The sequence below is a fragment of the Eubalaena glacialis genome, chromosome 4, assembly GCF_028564815.1.
Source record: "Eubalaena glacialis isolate mEubGla1 chromosome 4, mEubGla1.1.hap2.+ XY, whole genome shotgun sequence".
Classification (NCBI taxonomy): domain Eukaryota; kingdom Metazoa; phylum Chordata; class Mammalia; order Artiodactyla; family Balaenidae; genus Eubalaena; species Eubalaena glacialis.
Window position 1 is genome coordinate 102,444,565 of NC_083719.1, and position 18,002 is coordinate 102,462,566.

Consider the following 18,002-nt stretch of genomic DNA (forward strand, 5'->3'; position numbering starts at 1 on the left):
AAGTTGTTCCTCTGGTTCAAACAAGTTTGATACTACTTTTAATATCAAATTTAGTATCCAAATACTCTTACAAAATCTGAGAAAAAGTCTTTATATAAAATAACATGCATCAGCAAAGTTTCTACTAATAAAGCTGTGATTGGAAACTTTTGCTTACTCTACTTTATAGTAACAGAATCTATCAGGAACAGAACAGTGAGTGTAGATAAAGGATGAGGAGAAGGAAAATGCAGAAATGCTATTTTGGTCATTCTTTGCTGTTGATTACATGAAGGGATTGGAGGCACACTGTCACCTGTAGTTTTTACTGATAACCATGAAGGGTATAATCTCTTTCCTAGATAACATACTAGGAAGAACAATAGTAATACTTTATATATAACTACAGTTGACCCTTGAACAACATGGGTTTGAACTGTATGGGTCCACTTACACAAATATATACTACAGAACTATGTGGTCTGTGGTTGAATCTTCAGATGCAGAACCACAGGTAGGAGGGCTGTCCTAAAGTTACAGGTGGATTTTTGACTGCCAGGGTTGGCACTGATAACACATGCATTGTTCAAGAATCAACTGTATGTAGAACTGTATACTGCATAAAGCACTTACATGTAGTGTGTATGTGTGTATTTATATATTATATATAATAAATCTATATAAATCTATAATTTGTTTGATCTCTGTGGAACAGGCAGATTATTCTCTTTCACTTGGTAGAACAGCATGCCCCTAGCAATTGCTAAATATGTACACACACTGAAGGGAGCATTGAAATGAATACTGCACATGTGCTCCAAATTTTAAGTTTAGATTCATGCCAGAATATACTAGATTGGCAATTACTTCTCATGTGTACGTATACTGCTGGATTCACAGACATATTCAGATCTGGACAGTGATGCTGAGGTTCAAGTGATAATATAAGGGGTAAAGAGTAGTCGAACCAGGGAACCCACCTGACAATTTTATATACCTTAGGAAGAAAAAGAAAGGGTATGCCAGAGGAAAATTGAGGTGTGAGCTCTTCTTTCCACTCTTTCTTTCCCCCTTTTTTCTTTCTCCTTCTTTCTTTCTTCCTTTTCTTTTTTGGGGGGTTTATAAAGAATCTTTTACAGACAAATTTTGGGTGTCATTTGTTCCTGGTAAACACTTACACATTCATAGGGAGATAAGAGAGAAAGAAGTGTGGATTGATAACAGGGAAAGAGGTGGGAAAGAGGTGGTAGGCCAAATGTGGTAGGCCAAATTACAGTTTTTATTGGTGAAAAAAGTCTGTGGGCTAAATCACTTCTGAAGACTATTTATAAAACTTTCCTATTTGGTACCTTTATTCTCTTTGTGCAAATTTTACAAATTTCAGTTGGTTACCTAAATAAACTTCTGCCAGAAACCTTCAAGAGAAGACCATTAATCTCATCTGCCAACAATGAAGCTAAATCAGGAATTGAAAGTTCCTTCCTTGAGGCAACAACCGGGCACTACACCAGTCTGCTATACTATCTCATCCAATCTAAACAGGATGACTCAAGATATGTGCCGAATATTAATATCTCAAGTTCTTGATTTGACATCCCATTTTCAGGGCATCTTTGCACACAATCTGAACTGAATTCAAGTAATGCAATAATAGCCTTGCTTGAAATTCAGAATTTCTCTCAAGAAAACAGATGGAAATTTTAGTAACCAAATCTTTCTCAATTTTTCAGATTACAGAAAGAAGTCATAGAAATGAAATGAGTTCTTTAATGCTTTTAATCTTGCTCCATCTATTCATTAATATGAGAATTTGCTAAAAAACTGAGCAAATCTACTAGGCACAGACTCTCTCACTATTGGGTTGGCATTCACTAAAATTTACAGTAATGTCGAAGTAGGATTTTTGCAATAATATTTCATTTGCTCTGACCAAGTTTTAATCTAAAATATTGAGGAAAATTCAGCACTCATCCAGTGTATCTGCATGCTTTTGACTAGTTAACATGTTAATCAAGAAAAGGGTTGTGCTGTCCAACTATTAGATAAGCTATTTGGAAAAGAAAAAATATTTGTCTGTGAATTTGTGGATGAAATGTTTCCAAGAAGAAATTATAAATGGACCCTATTTTAGTTCTCTCCTATTATGAATGACAGGTTTAACATTCTTAGAAACCCTAAGAATATAATGACTACATCTTTAAAAGCCTCTAGGGATTATTGTACATTAACGTATCAGAGTCAGTAAATTATTTATCTATAAATTAATCTTTCTAAACAGATTTCCACCCCCCCTTCAATTTGAAAGCTAAACTTCTGAGTCTCTATTTCAGCAACTTTATATCTGAAGAGCCTACATCTGTAAAAACATTTCTAATGAAAACATGAAGACAACCCCCAGAGAAGCAAATAAAATGAGATTTAAGTATATAGCAGCCTTTCTACAGTTACATTCCTAACAATAGTGGGTTCTAATTTGATGCCAAATAGAGGTTATATAACAAAATCAGTGAGCACTCTAGTTCTTTTGCTTTCAGTGAAAAATTTAGGTGCTTAAACACTTCCGACTGTACTTCCACATTTACACCAAGATGGAGGAGTGAGTTATGTCTTTGTCTGCCAAGTCACGGAAGCCGAGGGCCCATCAGATAGGAAGATACATAGATTGTGTTCTAGGGCAGGTGGCAGAAGAAGTGCATGCTGGAAAGTCTGGGTTCCAAGGCCTTTGTCCCAGTTGCCAAAACACAAATATCAAAGACGGATTTGAATTTTCAAGTCATACCATGTTAAAAATTATCCACCCAGACTTTATTCAGCACTCCCACACAAACCATTTCGTCAATTAATAAGACCACCAACCAACAATAGGACTACCTCAATCGAAAAGATATTAAGCCTAATTTAGGGAACTAGTAATCCACTGTGAAAAATCTGTGTCACTCAAATTTATGTCCGTGTTCTGGACTACCTGCTAAATTAAATAACCAGTACTGTTTTGTTTTGTGTTGATTTTGTCATTATTCCTTTTTAAAAGGATAATAAGACCTTAATTTTATAATACATGAAGGCATTACAATTCCAAGTTTCAAGGATGCTCCAATTTTACCTTTAGAGGTTGGGATGAAAAAGTAGCCATTAATTTTCACTGATTTCAGAATTTGCCAACAAAGGCACTACAAACAATATAATGAAGTATCTGATCCACTCCTACAATCAAGGAATGAAAAGATAGTATCTTTAAAAATGGCTTGCCAGGAGGCTCATGTGCAAAACCCTTTTAGTATTTAAACACTGGGTAGGCAGATTTGAAGCAAACTTTTTTTTAAAATTGTAGTAAAATATACATAACACAAAATTTTAACAATTTTAAGTGTACAATTCAGTGGCATTACATATATTCACAATGCAACCATTTCCACCATCATCATCCTAAACAGAAACTCTGTACCTATTCAGCAGTAACTCCCCAATTCCTGCACCCCCTCCCCCAGGTAACCTCTATTCTACCTTCTGTCTCAAGGCAATTGAAGCATACTTTTAAAAAGCCAAACAATCCAACAAACAAATCCCTCAGTTTCAACAGAGCCGGGTCAGTGAGGCCAGGAAAGCGCATTCTCCCAGTACCTCAGTCATTAATTTTTATGTCTATTTTGACTGGCAGACCATACACAATTTTTTCTTCATGTATTTCTTCATGAATGCAGCAACTATTGAGTACCTACCTGGGGAAGCCACTATTTTAGTCCTGGCAAATGGCAGAAAGTAAGACAGACCTAACCTCTGTCCTCATGGACCTTCTATTCTAGTTAACCATGCTTCTCCTTATCCCCACTCTAGAAATCATGTGGGAAAGTGTGCAATTTTGATAGGATACCAGTGGCACGACACATGCCCTGTATCAATAATCCATTTCCAGCATAAGAGGACTGCTCAGAAGTGTTATGGCAGAACATTATCTACCATTCACTATTTTAGGTCACTGCTTTACCAGGTAATGGATAATAATAGAACAGCTGAGCTATACTAACTGATTGATAAATGTTATGCCCTTATTTGGGCCTTCTGCATCTCTGTTTCATTTAATTTAACATCTGATAAAATGCTATATACCATAGAAACTGGGCATAGAAAAACACTTAAAGTTTCCAATTTTAATATCAAATTTGGAATTTCATTTATATGAAATGTCCAGAATAGGCAAATCCACAGAGACAGAAAGTAGATAAGTGGCTGTCAAGGGCTGGGGAGAGGGGTAAAGGGGGAATGATTGCTAATGAGTGTGGTGTTTCTTTGGGGGATGGTGAAAACGTTTCAGTATTAGATAGCAGTGATGGCTGCACAACCGTGTGAATATACTAAAAATCATGGAAGTGCATACTTTAAAATGGTGACTCCTATGGTACGTGAATTATATCAATAAAAATGTCAAGTCAGGTATTCAGTCAAGCCAGACACAATGGTAGTGAGAGGCCAAATTTTCAAAGTCCATCCATAGCTACCAGGGGACCCTTTTTACAGACTGTAAGAACCAGGTCGGTCAGTCCATTCTGAGGTGGCGGAGGACAAGCAATATGTACTGGGGCGATATGAGGACTCAGAGTCGGGCTGGGACGTATCTGGACAGAGCAGTAAGTGGATGAGAAAGTCATCTGATCAGACTTGCCTGTTGTAATCTTAAGTTGTTCATGCAGTGCCTTAATACATCCTTAAATCATACTCAAAACTTCCACACCTGCTGGAAGCAACAGGATCCCAAGTCTATATAGAAATCACTGGGATATACCTGTAAAGGAACTCTTCCAATTTATACAGACATGGCACCACACATACCTGGAAGACGTAGTAATACACCTCCCGCACAGTATGTGCTAGCCTTACACGTGGAAACTAGGCTTTCTCCATGAAAAGGAATCACAAACATTTTAAAGGTAAACTTTGTTTCACATGAAAATACCTGATGAAAGGTCTGCTGTTACATATAGTCCTGAGGAAACTTCTTATTCACTCACCTACTCACTTCCTCATTCACTCATCTCTCTACTATGGTCATAACTCAACTCCCAGGCACCGATGATAATTTAGTAAGAGCAATCAGTATAAATACAGTAAATGCCACTTACAAATGAAATGTCTGTTGCTACAGGACCACAAAGAGGTGTTAAAATTTCAGACTCTCCCCATCAATTTTAGGACATATAAAAGTATCTATCTGCAATGTAAGCACTTAAAAACCAAAAATACAAAGTAACTTGATACAGGAAGTGCCAAGCACTTGCCCAGTCCGTTTAACAAAAAAGTAACAGGCTGCTCAGAAACTCAAAGATGCATACAAGTATCATCTTTATTTGATAAAATACATAGCCAAAAGATTACTTTAGAGAAGGCAAACGACACATCCATTTTAGAAACATCCTTTTTGTTTCTTTAAATCTAAGGCCCCCTCTAGCGTTTGAAAACAGTCACATGCAGCACACTGCAATTGAAGGCACAGTCACAATACTTACCCGAGACCTTCCCAAATGAAAAGAATACTTCTGTTCCATTCATGTGGCACAAAAATCAATGAGAGAAAATGTCTAGCCATAATTAATACTTCACATTCTTGCTATAATTCACATATTCATTATTCTCTCAGTAATTTCTCTATTTACTGTTGGGTTGTTTTCAGATTAATACTTGTTAACAAGGGGGGAGGAAAAAACATATAAAGCATGTAGGGACTTTAATTTCCCAAACAAGAAATATACCACCTTGAAAACAACAGAAAATTTAGTGTCACCAAATAGCCTATTCTGCTTTTGTGGAAGTTATCAGTAAATAGTATATATTTCCTAAAGTATATACTTAAAATTTATTATATTTGGGAATAAGAAATTTTAAACTACATATATTTCAAAGCTCACCTAATCTGTGAATTTGCTAATCAAACCTTTTTAGTACCCTGTAAAAGGAAGTGGAGTGTTGCTTTGAGGGAAAATGTTGGCTCTGAAGAATACGATGTAAAGGAATTCTTAAAAATTTATACTGACATGGCACTACATAAATCCAATGACTTAATCTCATGTTCTTTTGTAAAAGACTGATTAAACTCAGGGGGAGTCAAAAATAGTAGGTTTTCACTCTACTTTCTTAGCTAAAGCGTTTATGCGTCTGTTTCCATGTTTTATTACAGAGGGTTTACATTAACAACTAGTATTACTATTACTGGAAAATGAAATCTCTATTTTTAACAAAAGAAAACAATGCAATCTTGAGCAGGAGACTGACAGAGAAAACTTACTAAGCTATTACTTCATATTCTTAAAAGTTAAGAGTATACTAAAAATTTGAAAATTCAATAGCTGTTGAAACAAGTTTAATCTGTATTAACTTTATTTGAATAAATGACTAATCTGTCACTCAATAGATCACATATGGCTTCTCTGCACTGATCCTGCTTTCCGTTTTCGAACTTGTCACCTGCAAATGTTACAAGTTAAAAAAGACAGCTCATCTAAAATGAATTAAATAAAACTAGTTGCATTTACAAGTGGTCTCAACTTTTAAGATACCTCTATTCAAATGAACAGGACAGCATTTTTAAAGTGCAACATATACTCTTTTGGCTCAACATAAAAAATTATGTAACTGGAAATTACTACAGTCATTTATCTGAGAACAAATTTAGTGAAAAGCTGTTTTGAAAGTTAGCCATGAAATTATAAATTATGAGAAACACTGAAAAGTCATTAAAAATGAGAATATAAAATGCAATTACAAATAAACCAGAGTGGGAGAGGTAGCATAAAGTAAATAAAATCGAATAAATACTATACAATAACATACAAAATTTTGCTTATAAAAAACTGAAAATTGCATTGTAAAACATCCATTTTCCCTTCTTTTGAGGGCTTTACTATTAAATTAAAATTTAGACCTGGAGTCTCTGTAAAGATTTTCCAAATGTTATTAATTACTGGCATTGTTTTTTGCCAAAATCTCTCCGATCTGTCGGTCAAGTTCACTTATTATTCGATCCTCATGATTATACACACCCGTCCTCATCAAAGTATCCCTTTCTTCTATGAGGCGAGTCAAATAATCATCCAAACCTTCTTCCAATGCACTGCCATGTGGGCCATCCATTTTTCCACTTGCAATCTCTCTGGAATCCTGGTACTGTTTTTGTTCTTGTTGCCTTAACCTGAGAAGTCAAGAACACATGCCACTCTAGCACTCTAGCAAGCAACAAACACTCTTTTGGTTTTTGGTTAACAACACCACTTAAAAACAAAATGATTTAGTGGTAAAATACGTTTTTTTAGTAATATTTTCAGGAAGAAAACAAAAACCACTTGGTTGGCCAGAGTTAGCACACTTATAAAAGACAGTTTTAAAAATAATACTTGTTTTTCTAATTATAAAATACATGAAAACTGTAGAAAAGAAAATCATCACAATCTTAACCAGAGATAACCAATCTGAGTAATAATTTTCTGTATTCTCAATTAAAAAATGCATGTATTTTAAACACAGTATTGCCAACTTTTTAGAAAACTATATATGCAATTCTGTACATTATATGTATCACTTATTAATATAATGAATATCTTCCTATATCATTATTATTGATCTTTAGGTTGTTATTAAACCTTTGTTATGTTTTTTGAACATAAAATTTTCTTCTAAATTCATCCCACAAATATTTACTCTTACTAAACAGTGCTAGGTTTGGGGGATACTGCAGTTGAATCAAGAAGAAAAGTTCCCGTTATTACGGAGCTTATATTACTAAGTATTCATAGAAAGTGATATTCTATAGATGTGAATGCCTGGTTCAAAGGGCATGTACATTTTGAGTTTGTATGGATAGCTTCAAGTTATATTCATGATGATCTTATCTAAGAGATGAAGAAAGGGGAGCAGGTGCCAGCCTGGGATTTGGGTCTTTACAATGGAATATCATCTATCACTTTACCTTGAAAATGGGGAGTATACTTGGCATTACTATCACTTAGTAAGTATACTAAGTTTGGACACAGAGTAGGTTTTAATTTAATTTGGAATCTACAACTAAGACATAGCTTTATACTCTATGTAACTGGCTACGAAAATATTTAATTTGCAACTACTCCTAACCTTTGTCTTTATAAATAAGATGATAAAAAAACAATTGAGTCTAAGCCCCTGCTTCTAGATGGTCTTCATAGTAAGTAAGCCAATGAGAACCAAATCCACTTCTCCAATTACACATGGCGAGGGGGGGAGAGGGAGGAAGAGCCTGGGAGGAGAGTGCCCTGCCCTGACAGACAAGGAGCGCTGGGCCCCGGAAAGGGTGCAGGAGCACTGGGAGTGTACAGTGTTGTTTGTTCATATAGCTCTCTGAAGCCTGAACTGACTCCTAAGATCCTCACAAAAGAACAAGAAACTGAGGTATACAGTCTAAAAAGGACACCAAATACCTCTATCTGTTCTAAGAAAAAAACCCTAAATAGTGAGGGCCCTGTGCTTTGGGACTGGGGTGGAAATCAAGTGATTAATGGGACACTAGTAAAACTGAGCAACACATGGGGATGAGTAAGAGAAGATTTCTGAATAGCTGTTTCCCCTACTCTCTTACAGCTCTCTTGGAGGAAGAGGTCCTCTTGGGAGATTAATGACACACAGTGCCAAACTATGTACCAGGAAGTTCAACCATTTCCCTGTTCATCTGTTTATGCGTGAAGGACAAATGAAATTTTTACACAACTGAGAGATTATCCCTATCAAGTCTTTACTAAAATGCAATCAACATTCATGATCACAACAGGATTTTAGAACCCTGTGGCTGAAGAAGTCCATAAAGTTATCAAAGGAAACTTTACTTCCCTGACAAACACTATGTATGGACTCCACTCACCCAGCTTCGTGTCACTAGGAACCTACTGCTTTTAGAATTGCTCCGTTAGAAAGTTCCTTCTTATATTGAACTCAGTATGCGCCTTTATACTTTCCAATAACTGGCTATGATTCTGTTCAAGAGGAAATCCTACTGAATTATTTTTAACATGGTAGCCCTCCAGATATCTGAAGAGAGCTTTCTAATACTTTGCCCAAGACTTCTCTACAAATTAATATCCCTCACTCTCCTAACCACTTTTTGGTCACACTCCTTTGGCAGCTCTCTAGGTAGCTGATTTCCCTTAAAGTCTGTTGCACACTGGTAAGAACAACCCAGAGGTGGTTTTACCACAGTGTGCATTGAACACTCCTTCTATGAATGTCCCTAACTGCACTGGCTCTTTGGCAGCCAAGTCACATTTTTAGTAGTAGTCACTTAAACCCCCTGAGGCTTCCTCACATCAACTGTTTTATTATGTCTTGCCCATCACTTAAGAGATTTTTCTTATAATTTATACAGAGAACTCTGCTTTTGTTTCTAATGTATTTAATCTTGTTGGTTTCAGTTCTCCCTAAATCTTAATTTATTAAGACATTAATAATAAGTTTTAATTTTATATGACCTATCGGCAAATAGCTATCTTTGTTTAAACCACCAAAACAGTGCTCAGCAAACAGTAGGTGCTTAATATGTATTTGCTAAACTAAAACAAATTGCTATATATAATAGCAAAATTTTGCAAGGCAAAGGACATGTTAAAATTAATTTGTAACATCTTCCAAACCTATGACATAGTAGATACCAAATAAATATTTGCTGAAAAAGAGAATAACAGTGTGAATTGAGCCCTGTAGCATGCATTATAGACCTTGACCTTTTCCAACTGATATTTATACATTAATACTCCAAATGCAGTGGTGTAATTCAGCTCCAAACCCACCTAATATAGTGACTGAATTTTTCCCATTTATATAGGGATATATCATGGGATATTCTGTCAAATGTATGTCCTATGTATACATTGTGTCCTCCCAAAATTCATATGTTAAAGCCCCAGCCCACAATGTGATGGTATTTGGAGATGGAACCTGTGGGAGATGATTAGGTTTAGATGAGATCATGAGCCGGGGGTGTCATGATGAGATTTATGCACTTATTAGAAGAGACACAGTAGAGCTTGTGAGGACACAGCGGTAAGGCAGCTGTCTAACAAGCCAGGAAGAGAGTCCTCACCAGAAACTAACCATGCTGGCACTTTGATCTTGAACTTTTAGCCTCCAGAACTGTGAGAAAATAAATTTCTGTTGTTTAAGCCACCCAATCTATGGTATTTTGTTATGCCAGCCTGAGCTAAGACAGTATGCTTCGCTGCAACAAAAATACTAGTCTCTTGCTAAACTAAGTTAGAAAGTCTTCCTGTACACTCCCCTCAAAAAGACAGTAATTTGTTCTAATACTGCTTCCTAATGATTACTTTTCTAACATGAAATACTTGAAATTGTAACTAAGATGAACATGACACTATAGAGAAGCCCATTGTTGCAGAGTAGTTAAAAATACAACCTCTGGAATCAGATATGAACTCTGGCTCCCTGATTTACTAGCTGTGTGACCTTGGAAAGGGTACTTAAATCTCTTTAATCCTCGGTTTCTTCATCTCGAAATGGGGATGATATCTTCCTCAAAAAGTTGCTTCGAGGATTAAAAAAAGTGGAGATAGGCATATAAGGCATTTAAAATAGCTGCTGACACACAGGGCAATAATTAAGAGCTATATTCTGTATTACTTACATTAATAATATAACAATATTTGAAATTTCTTATACTTTATATAATTAAAAATTCAGTGTAATCAATTACCTTGAAATAGCAATAATCCTAAAATAGTCACACAGGAATAAAATTTAAAGTACTAATGCTATGAGTGGAAACAAAAAAGCTAAATACGGCTACGTTCATGGCAAAAAAATGTTAAGAGTAATGGTCTTTGGCAAAGATTTTCTATCGTATAACTCAGCCACATTTTATATATGATGTACCTTATTCTTGAAAGACCTGATGTTGTACTTTCCCTAGACCAATGACTAAATAAAAAGTTGTCCTATTTGAACTTTTGTATGGAAAAAAAAGTAATTTTTTAGTCATTATACCTGTTCAGTTCATTTCTTATATCCAACAATTCTTGTCTCTCGGTGTTTACTGTATCTTTTTCCTCAGCAGCCAAGTAACGTAGTCTCATCTGTTCCAACTCTTCTTGCTGTTTTTTAAGACGAGCCATTTGACTTTCTTGCTCCCGCTTGAAAGAAACAAGCCAGATCTCTAATGTTAGGAATAAATATATTTATATGACTTTGACTTATGATTATAATCCTCCTTGACAGCAACCATGATAGAGCCACACACTGCAGATTCTTTCTATTATCTAGAAAGCCCAGGTTCTCTTTACAAACTTTTCTGTGATTTCCCTTCTTGTTATAAGCCATAACCACTCATGGCCCAATCAGTGATTGAGGTTAGCTAAATATCGTTAAGATCTAATAGTAGTTAGAGGCAAGAAAGAGTCTGCTGTCAACACAATGAGTTGCCCCAGGACCAATAGTAAGAGTAGTATTTAAGAAATGGTTAATTATACAAAATTATCTAAGAAATTACAATTATATAAAGGAATGGTAAATTATACAAATTAATTATACAAAATACAAATTACACAAAGAGGTACCAAGAAAGATTCAATAACTGTCCCGGTACTAGTAACTCCACTCCTACCTCAAGAAATAATATGCCTTTCCACTCTTTTCTCCAGGCTCACATAGAAATCTATGCACATGATAAAATTTCTTTTATATAAATGTGTGACATTCCACACAATGGATATTCCATGATTTAGTCAACCACTCTCTCAATAACAGACATTTTGGAATGCTGCAGTAAGACATCCTGTCATCTAACATAGTTAGCTCATGAATCTTTCTATATATTTCCTTAGGGACCACAAGTGCTTTTCTTTCCTTAGGAAAGAACCCCTAAATGGGAAAGCTTGGATCAATAGGTAACATCATCTTTCTTAAAAAAGAAGCATTTACTGAATAATAACAAAACTACCAAATCATAATGGTGCACTCTGGTCAAATTTTACAAAGTGAACTACTCACATAACCACCATCCAGAACAAGAAACAGGAGATTATCATAACCCCAGAAGCCCCTCTGTGTTCCCGCCCAAGTCACTGACCACTCATCCTTCACCAAAGATAGGACTAATTTCTAACACCATGAATAAGTTTTCACTGCTTTGAACTTTGTGTACGTGGAACTGTACAGTGTAAGTTTATGTCTGGCTTCTTTCGCTAAACATTTTTTCAGATCCGTTCGTATTATGTGTAGTTGATGATTCACAGTACTACATAGCATTCTATTGGATGAATACACAGTCTTTTCATTCCACTGCCGAGGGACATTTGCGTTAGTTTCCAGTTTTGTATTATAAAGCTGATGTGAACATTATTGTACATTCATGGACTTTTGTATGCATTTCTACTGAGTATATACCTGTGATTCAAACTGCTGGGTCATTGGGTATAAGAATTTCAATATTAGTAAATATGGTGTGTTTTTAAAGTAGTAGTACTAATTTACACTCCCATGTAAGCATTCCAGTGCTCTATACTCTTGCCAAAACTGGGTAATGTCAGTTTTTTCTTTTTTTTTTTTTTTCATTTAAACCATTCTGATAACTTATGTAGTGGTATCTCATGATTTTATTTTGCATTTTTTCAAATACTAATGAGGTTGAACATGTTTTAATATTTTTAATGGCATTCTTATTCTGTAAAGTTCCTGTTCAACCATTTGGCCCTTTGCTCTACTTAGCAGTCCATCCTTCCTTATTGATATGTGTGTGGTTCTTTACATATACTGGATAAATCCTTTGTCAATTATTTAAATTGTAAATATTTTCCACTAGTCTTTGTCTTGCCTTTTACTTTAATGGTGTTTTTTACTTAATTCTAATATGGTCCAAATTTATGTGTCTTTCTTTTTGTCTGCCTCAGTTTTTTGTTTTTAATTTTTATTTATTTGGTTGCATGGGGTCTTAGTTGTGGCATGCATGTGGGATCTAGTTCCCTGACCAGGGATCGAAACCGGGCCCCCTGCATTGGTAGCCTGGGGTCTTATCCACTGTGCCACCAGGGAAGTCCCTGAATGCCTGTTTTGAAGACACTACTTTACATTACCCTCTTGAAGCTTCATTTATCAAAAATTCATATGCAATTGGTTTTGTGTATGGTGAGATCAAGTTTCTTCTTCTCCGCATATAGAGCTCCAATTGACTTAGCAACATTTACTGGAAAACAACTTTTTCCCCCACTGCTTGGCAGTGTCACCTGTTATACATCACCTCTGTCCTTTTATGTATGAGTTGTTTCTGGATTCTCTATCCTTCCGTTAAACTTCACTGTCTTAATTACTATAACTTTTGTTAACAATAACTGGATATTTGATAGTATGTCTTCTGTCTTCAAAATTCTTTTAGTTATTCTTGACGTCTGTATTTTCATATAAATATCAGTTTCTAGGGTTGAAAAAAAAGGCCTGCTGGAACTGCTTGTGATTATGCTGAATCTACAAATCAATTTGCCAAAACCATTATCTTTACAATATTAATTCTTCAAACAGTGAACATAGTTTACCTCTCCAATTATTCAGGTCTTCTTTAATTTTGTTTAACAATATTTTATACTTCTCTATATACTGAGTAGCATCTTTCTTTGAATGTGCGCCTAGGAGTTTCAAGTTTTTAAATGCTACTGCAAATGGCAGAGTTTTAAAATTTCTGTTCTCTGTCTCTGGTATAGAGAATTAAAATTGATATTTACATACTCATTTTGTTTCCAGCAAACTTGCTAAACTCACTTATTAATTCTAATAGGTCATCTGTAGATACTTTCCGGTTTTCTATGTACATAACAACTGTCATCTGCAAATGACAAGTTTTATTTTTTCCTTTCCAGATGATAGACCCTTTCTCTCTCCGCCTGTTACACTGGATAGAACCTCTAGTACAATATTAAGAAATGATAATAGAGGGCATTTTTCTCTCATTCCTGATCTCAGAGGAAAACCTTTAAGAAATATTTTTTTGTAGGTTTTATTAGATTAAGAAATTTCCCCCACATTCTTAGTTTGCTAAGAATTGTTACTATGAATGGGTACTGACTTTTTCTGCATTTTTGATAGGAGCATTTGATTTCTTCTCCTTTATTTTTTTTTCTTTTATATATTTATTTATTTTTGGCTGAGTTGGGTCTTTGTTGTTGGGTCTTCGTTGCTGCGTGCGGGCTTTCTCCAGTTGTGGCGAGTGGGCTTCTCATTGCAGTAGCTTCTCGGAGTTTCGTAGCTCGGGCTCTAGGCGCACGGGCTTCAGTAGTTGCGGCACATGGGCTCAGTAGTTGTGGCTCACAGGCTCTAGAGCACAGGCTCAGTAGTTGTGGCACACGGGCTTAGTTGCTCCGTGGCATGTGGGATCTTCCCGGACCACGGCTCGAACCCGTGTTCCCTGCATTGGCAGGCGGATTCTTAACCACTGCGCCACCAGGGAAGTCCTCCTTTATTTTTTAAGGGGGTAAATAGTCAACTTCCCCTTTGTTTAATAAATAAACTTAGTTGTGATGCTTACAAGTTTTATATCTATGTTCATGCGATTGGCCAATTAATTTTCTTATAATGTCCTTGTCAGATTTTAGGATCAAGATAACACTGGTCTCATTTTTTTAAAAAGTGAGAAGTATTCTCTCTTCCTAGTTTCTGAAACAGTTTGTGTAAGATTAGTGTTAGTTCTTTCTAAAATGTTTACTAAAATTGAAACGTGAAGCCATTTAGGTCTGGAGCCTTCTTTTGGTGAAGGTTTTTCATTACATATTAATTTTCTCTATTAGCTATATGACTACTTCTATTATGTTTCTTTTTGTATTGGTTTTGTGAGTTCTGTGTCTCATATTCACATAAAAATTTCATACCATTCTCTTATCTCCTTAAATGTCTGTGGATCTGTAGCCCTGTCCCATTTTTTTTAAACCTTGATATTTGGTGTTACTGCCTATTGTTTTGGTCCTTGAACACTCTTTGCCAACTTTGTTGATTTTGCTGTACATTTTCCCCATATTTCATCAGTTTTTACTCATTTTGATTATTTCCTTCCTCCTAATTTCCTATTTGCTTATTGACTGTTTGAAAGGGATATTTAGAGAACAGATTTCATGCTTTTCTTATTGATATTTTTCAAGTGAACCTGAGGCTATATATCTCCTTAAGCACAATTTTCATTAAAGCTCATGTCTTGATATGTTTTATTTTAATTATTTACTTCAAAACATTTTCTAATTTCATTTGTGGTCTCCAATTTAGCCATGGGTTATAAGAAGTGTACTATTTCAATCATGGGGGATACTTATTATCTTTTTATTACTAATTTCTAGCTTAATCTCATTGTGCTCAGAGAACATATTCTGAATTACAATCCTCTGAAATTTGTTTAGAATTGCTGTTCGATTCAGCATATGAGCAATTTAGCTAAATGTTCCAGTGCACTAGAAAATGATGTGTATCCTGGGACTTTTTTGATGAAGTATTCTACATATAACAATGGTTAGGTCATCTAAATCTTCTAAATGTTATTAGATTTGGTTTGCTCTATCAGTTTGGTTTGCTCTATCTTATTTGGTTTGCTCTATTAGTTCCCAGGAGAGTTATGGTAAAATCTACCATTATTATGCATTTGTCCATTTCTCCTTTTAGTTCTATTAATTTTTGCTTTATATAAATTTGTGGCTGTTACCAGGAACACTCAATGTAGAATTGTTGTCAACTTCTAGGTGACTGACCCTTTTATGATTATGAAAACTCTCTTAATCTACAGTAATGCCTCTTGCCCTAGAGTCTAAGCTCTGTGGGTTAATATTAATGTAACATACAATTTCCCCTCTTTGTAAATTCAACCATTTTGTACTCTTATAGTTAAAGCATCCTTATATTTAAGTCACATACTGTTGTTTTTTTAATTCAGTTTTTAGTTGAATATGTCTTTAATAATGGTATTCAGTCCATTTATATTTAAAGAAATGGGTGATATATATGGGTTTAAATCTTTACATATTACTATTTTCTACTTCTTCCATCTATTTTATGTTCTGCTTCTCTCCTTTTGTCCTTTTTTAGATTAATCTAATATTTTATGTCATTCTATTTTTCCCTTCTATCAGCTTATTTTTACTCTTCTTTTACATAGAAATTAGGACCTTTACAACTTCACAGACAATGCAACATACTTTAAACATTTTAACTCTATTTATCCCTTCATATCTTTTGTACTGTTATTTGCCATGAATTTTAATTCTCTATATATTTTAAACCCAACAAATACTGTGATTATTGTTTTCTCCCAATTTTTCATAGTCTGAAAGTCTTACGTCGTTTTCAATAATGAAGTACATTTTCACTGGATACTGAATTTAGGTGGGCCATTACTTCCTTTGAGTACTTTAAGGATGTTATTCCACTGTCTTATGAATTCCTTTACTACTGTTGAAAGTTCATCTGTCAATCTCATTGTTGCTCCTGTGAAGGAAACGTTTCCCTCTTCATCCATGGCTTTAAATATTTTCTTTGCTTTGGGGCTATTTTTTTTTTAATTAATTTTTATTGGAGTACAGTTGATTTACAATGTTGTGTTAGTTTCTGCTCTACAGCAAAGTGAATCAGTTATACATATACATATATCCTCTCTTTTTTAGATTCTTTTCCTATATAGGTCATTACAGAGTATTGAGTAGACTTCCCTGTGCTATACAGTAGGTTCTTATTTGTTAACTATTTTATATATAGTAGTGTGTATATGTCAATCCCAAACTTCTAACTTACCCCTCCTCCCCCTTTCCCCCTGGTAACCGTAAGTTTGTTTTCTATATCTGTGATTCTATTTGTTTTGTAAGTAAGTTCATTTGTACCATTTTTTTAGATTCCACATATAAGTGATATCATATGATCTTTTCCTTTCTCTGACTTACTTCACTCAGTATGACAATCTCTAGGTCCATTCATGTTGCTGCAAATGGCATTATTTCATTCTTTTTTATGGCTGAGTAATATTCCATTGTACATATGTACCACATCTTCTTTATCCTTTCCTCTGTCAATGGACATTTAGGTTGCTTCCATGTCCTGGCTATTGTAAATAGTGCTGCAATGAACACTTGGTGCATGTATCTTTTCAAATTATGGTTTTCTCCAGATATATGCCCAAGAGTGGAATTGCTGGATCACATGGTAGCTGTTTTTTAAGTAACCTCCATACTGTTTTCCATAGTGGTTGTACCAATTTACGTTGCAACCAACAGTGCAGGAGGGTTCCCTTTTCTCTACACCCTCTCCAGCATTTATTGTTTGTAGACCTTTTTATGATGGCCATTCTGACCAGTGTGAAGTGATACCTCATTGTAGTTTTGACTTGCATTTCTCTAATAACTAGTGATGTTGAGCCTCTTTTCATGTACTTTTTGGCCATGTGTATGTCTTCCTTGGAGAACTGTCTATTCAGATCTTCTGCCCATTTTTTGATTGGGTTGTTTGTTTTTTTCATATTGAGCTGCATGAGCTGTTTGTATATTTTGGAGATTAATCCCTTGTCAGTAGCTTCGTTTGCAAACATTTTCTCCCATTCTGTGGGTTGTCTTTTCCTTTTACTTATGGTTTCCTTTGCTGTGCAAAAGCTTTTAAGTTTGATTAGGTCCCATTTGTTTATTTTTGTTTTCATTTTCATTACTCTAGGTGGTGGATCCAAAAAGATATTGCTGTGATTTATGTCAGAGAGTTTCTGCCTATGTTTTCCTCTAAGAGTTTTATAGTGTCCGGTCTTACATTTAGGTGTTTAATCCATTTTGAGTTTATTTTTGTGTATGGTGCTAGAGAATGTTCTAATTTCATTCTTTTACATGCAGCTGCCCAGTTTTCCCAGCACCACTTACTGAAGAGGCTGTCTTTTCTCTATTGTATATTCTTGCCTCCTTTGTTATAGATTAGGTGACCATGGGTGCATGGGTTTATCTCTGGACTTTCTATCCTGTTCCACTGATCTATATTTCTGTCTTTGTGCCAGTACCATACCGTTTTGA

At 35.2% G+C, this 18,002-nt stretch overlaps 1 protein-coding gene across 4 annotated transcripts in view; it reads right to left on the bottom strand.

The window, feature by feature from the left end:
- Window positions 1-6,654: 6,654 nt before the first annotated feature.
- The window catches only part of CEP120 (centrosomal protein 120), a 76,844-nt gene continuing 65,496 nt past the window's right edge, over window positions 6,655-18,002 (bottom strand). For 3 of the 4 annotated variants that reach the window (XM_061188097.1, XM_061188095.1, XM_061188096.1), the window contains exons 20-21: window positions 10,987-11,132; window positions 6,655-7,159 (exon numbers count right to left, since the gene is read on the bottom strand). In XM_061188097.1, coding sequence (XP_061044080.1) covers window positions 6,925-7,159; window positions 10,987-11,132 — 381 coding nt within the window. In that variant the 3' untranslated portion in view covers window positions 6,655-6,924. Of the gene's footprint in view, window positions 7,160-10,986; window positions 11,156-18,002 lie in introns of those variants that run through there. The other variant, XM_061188098.1, reaches the window with a different exon arrangement.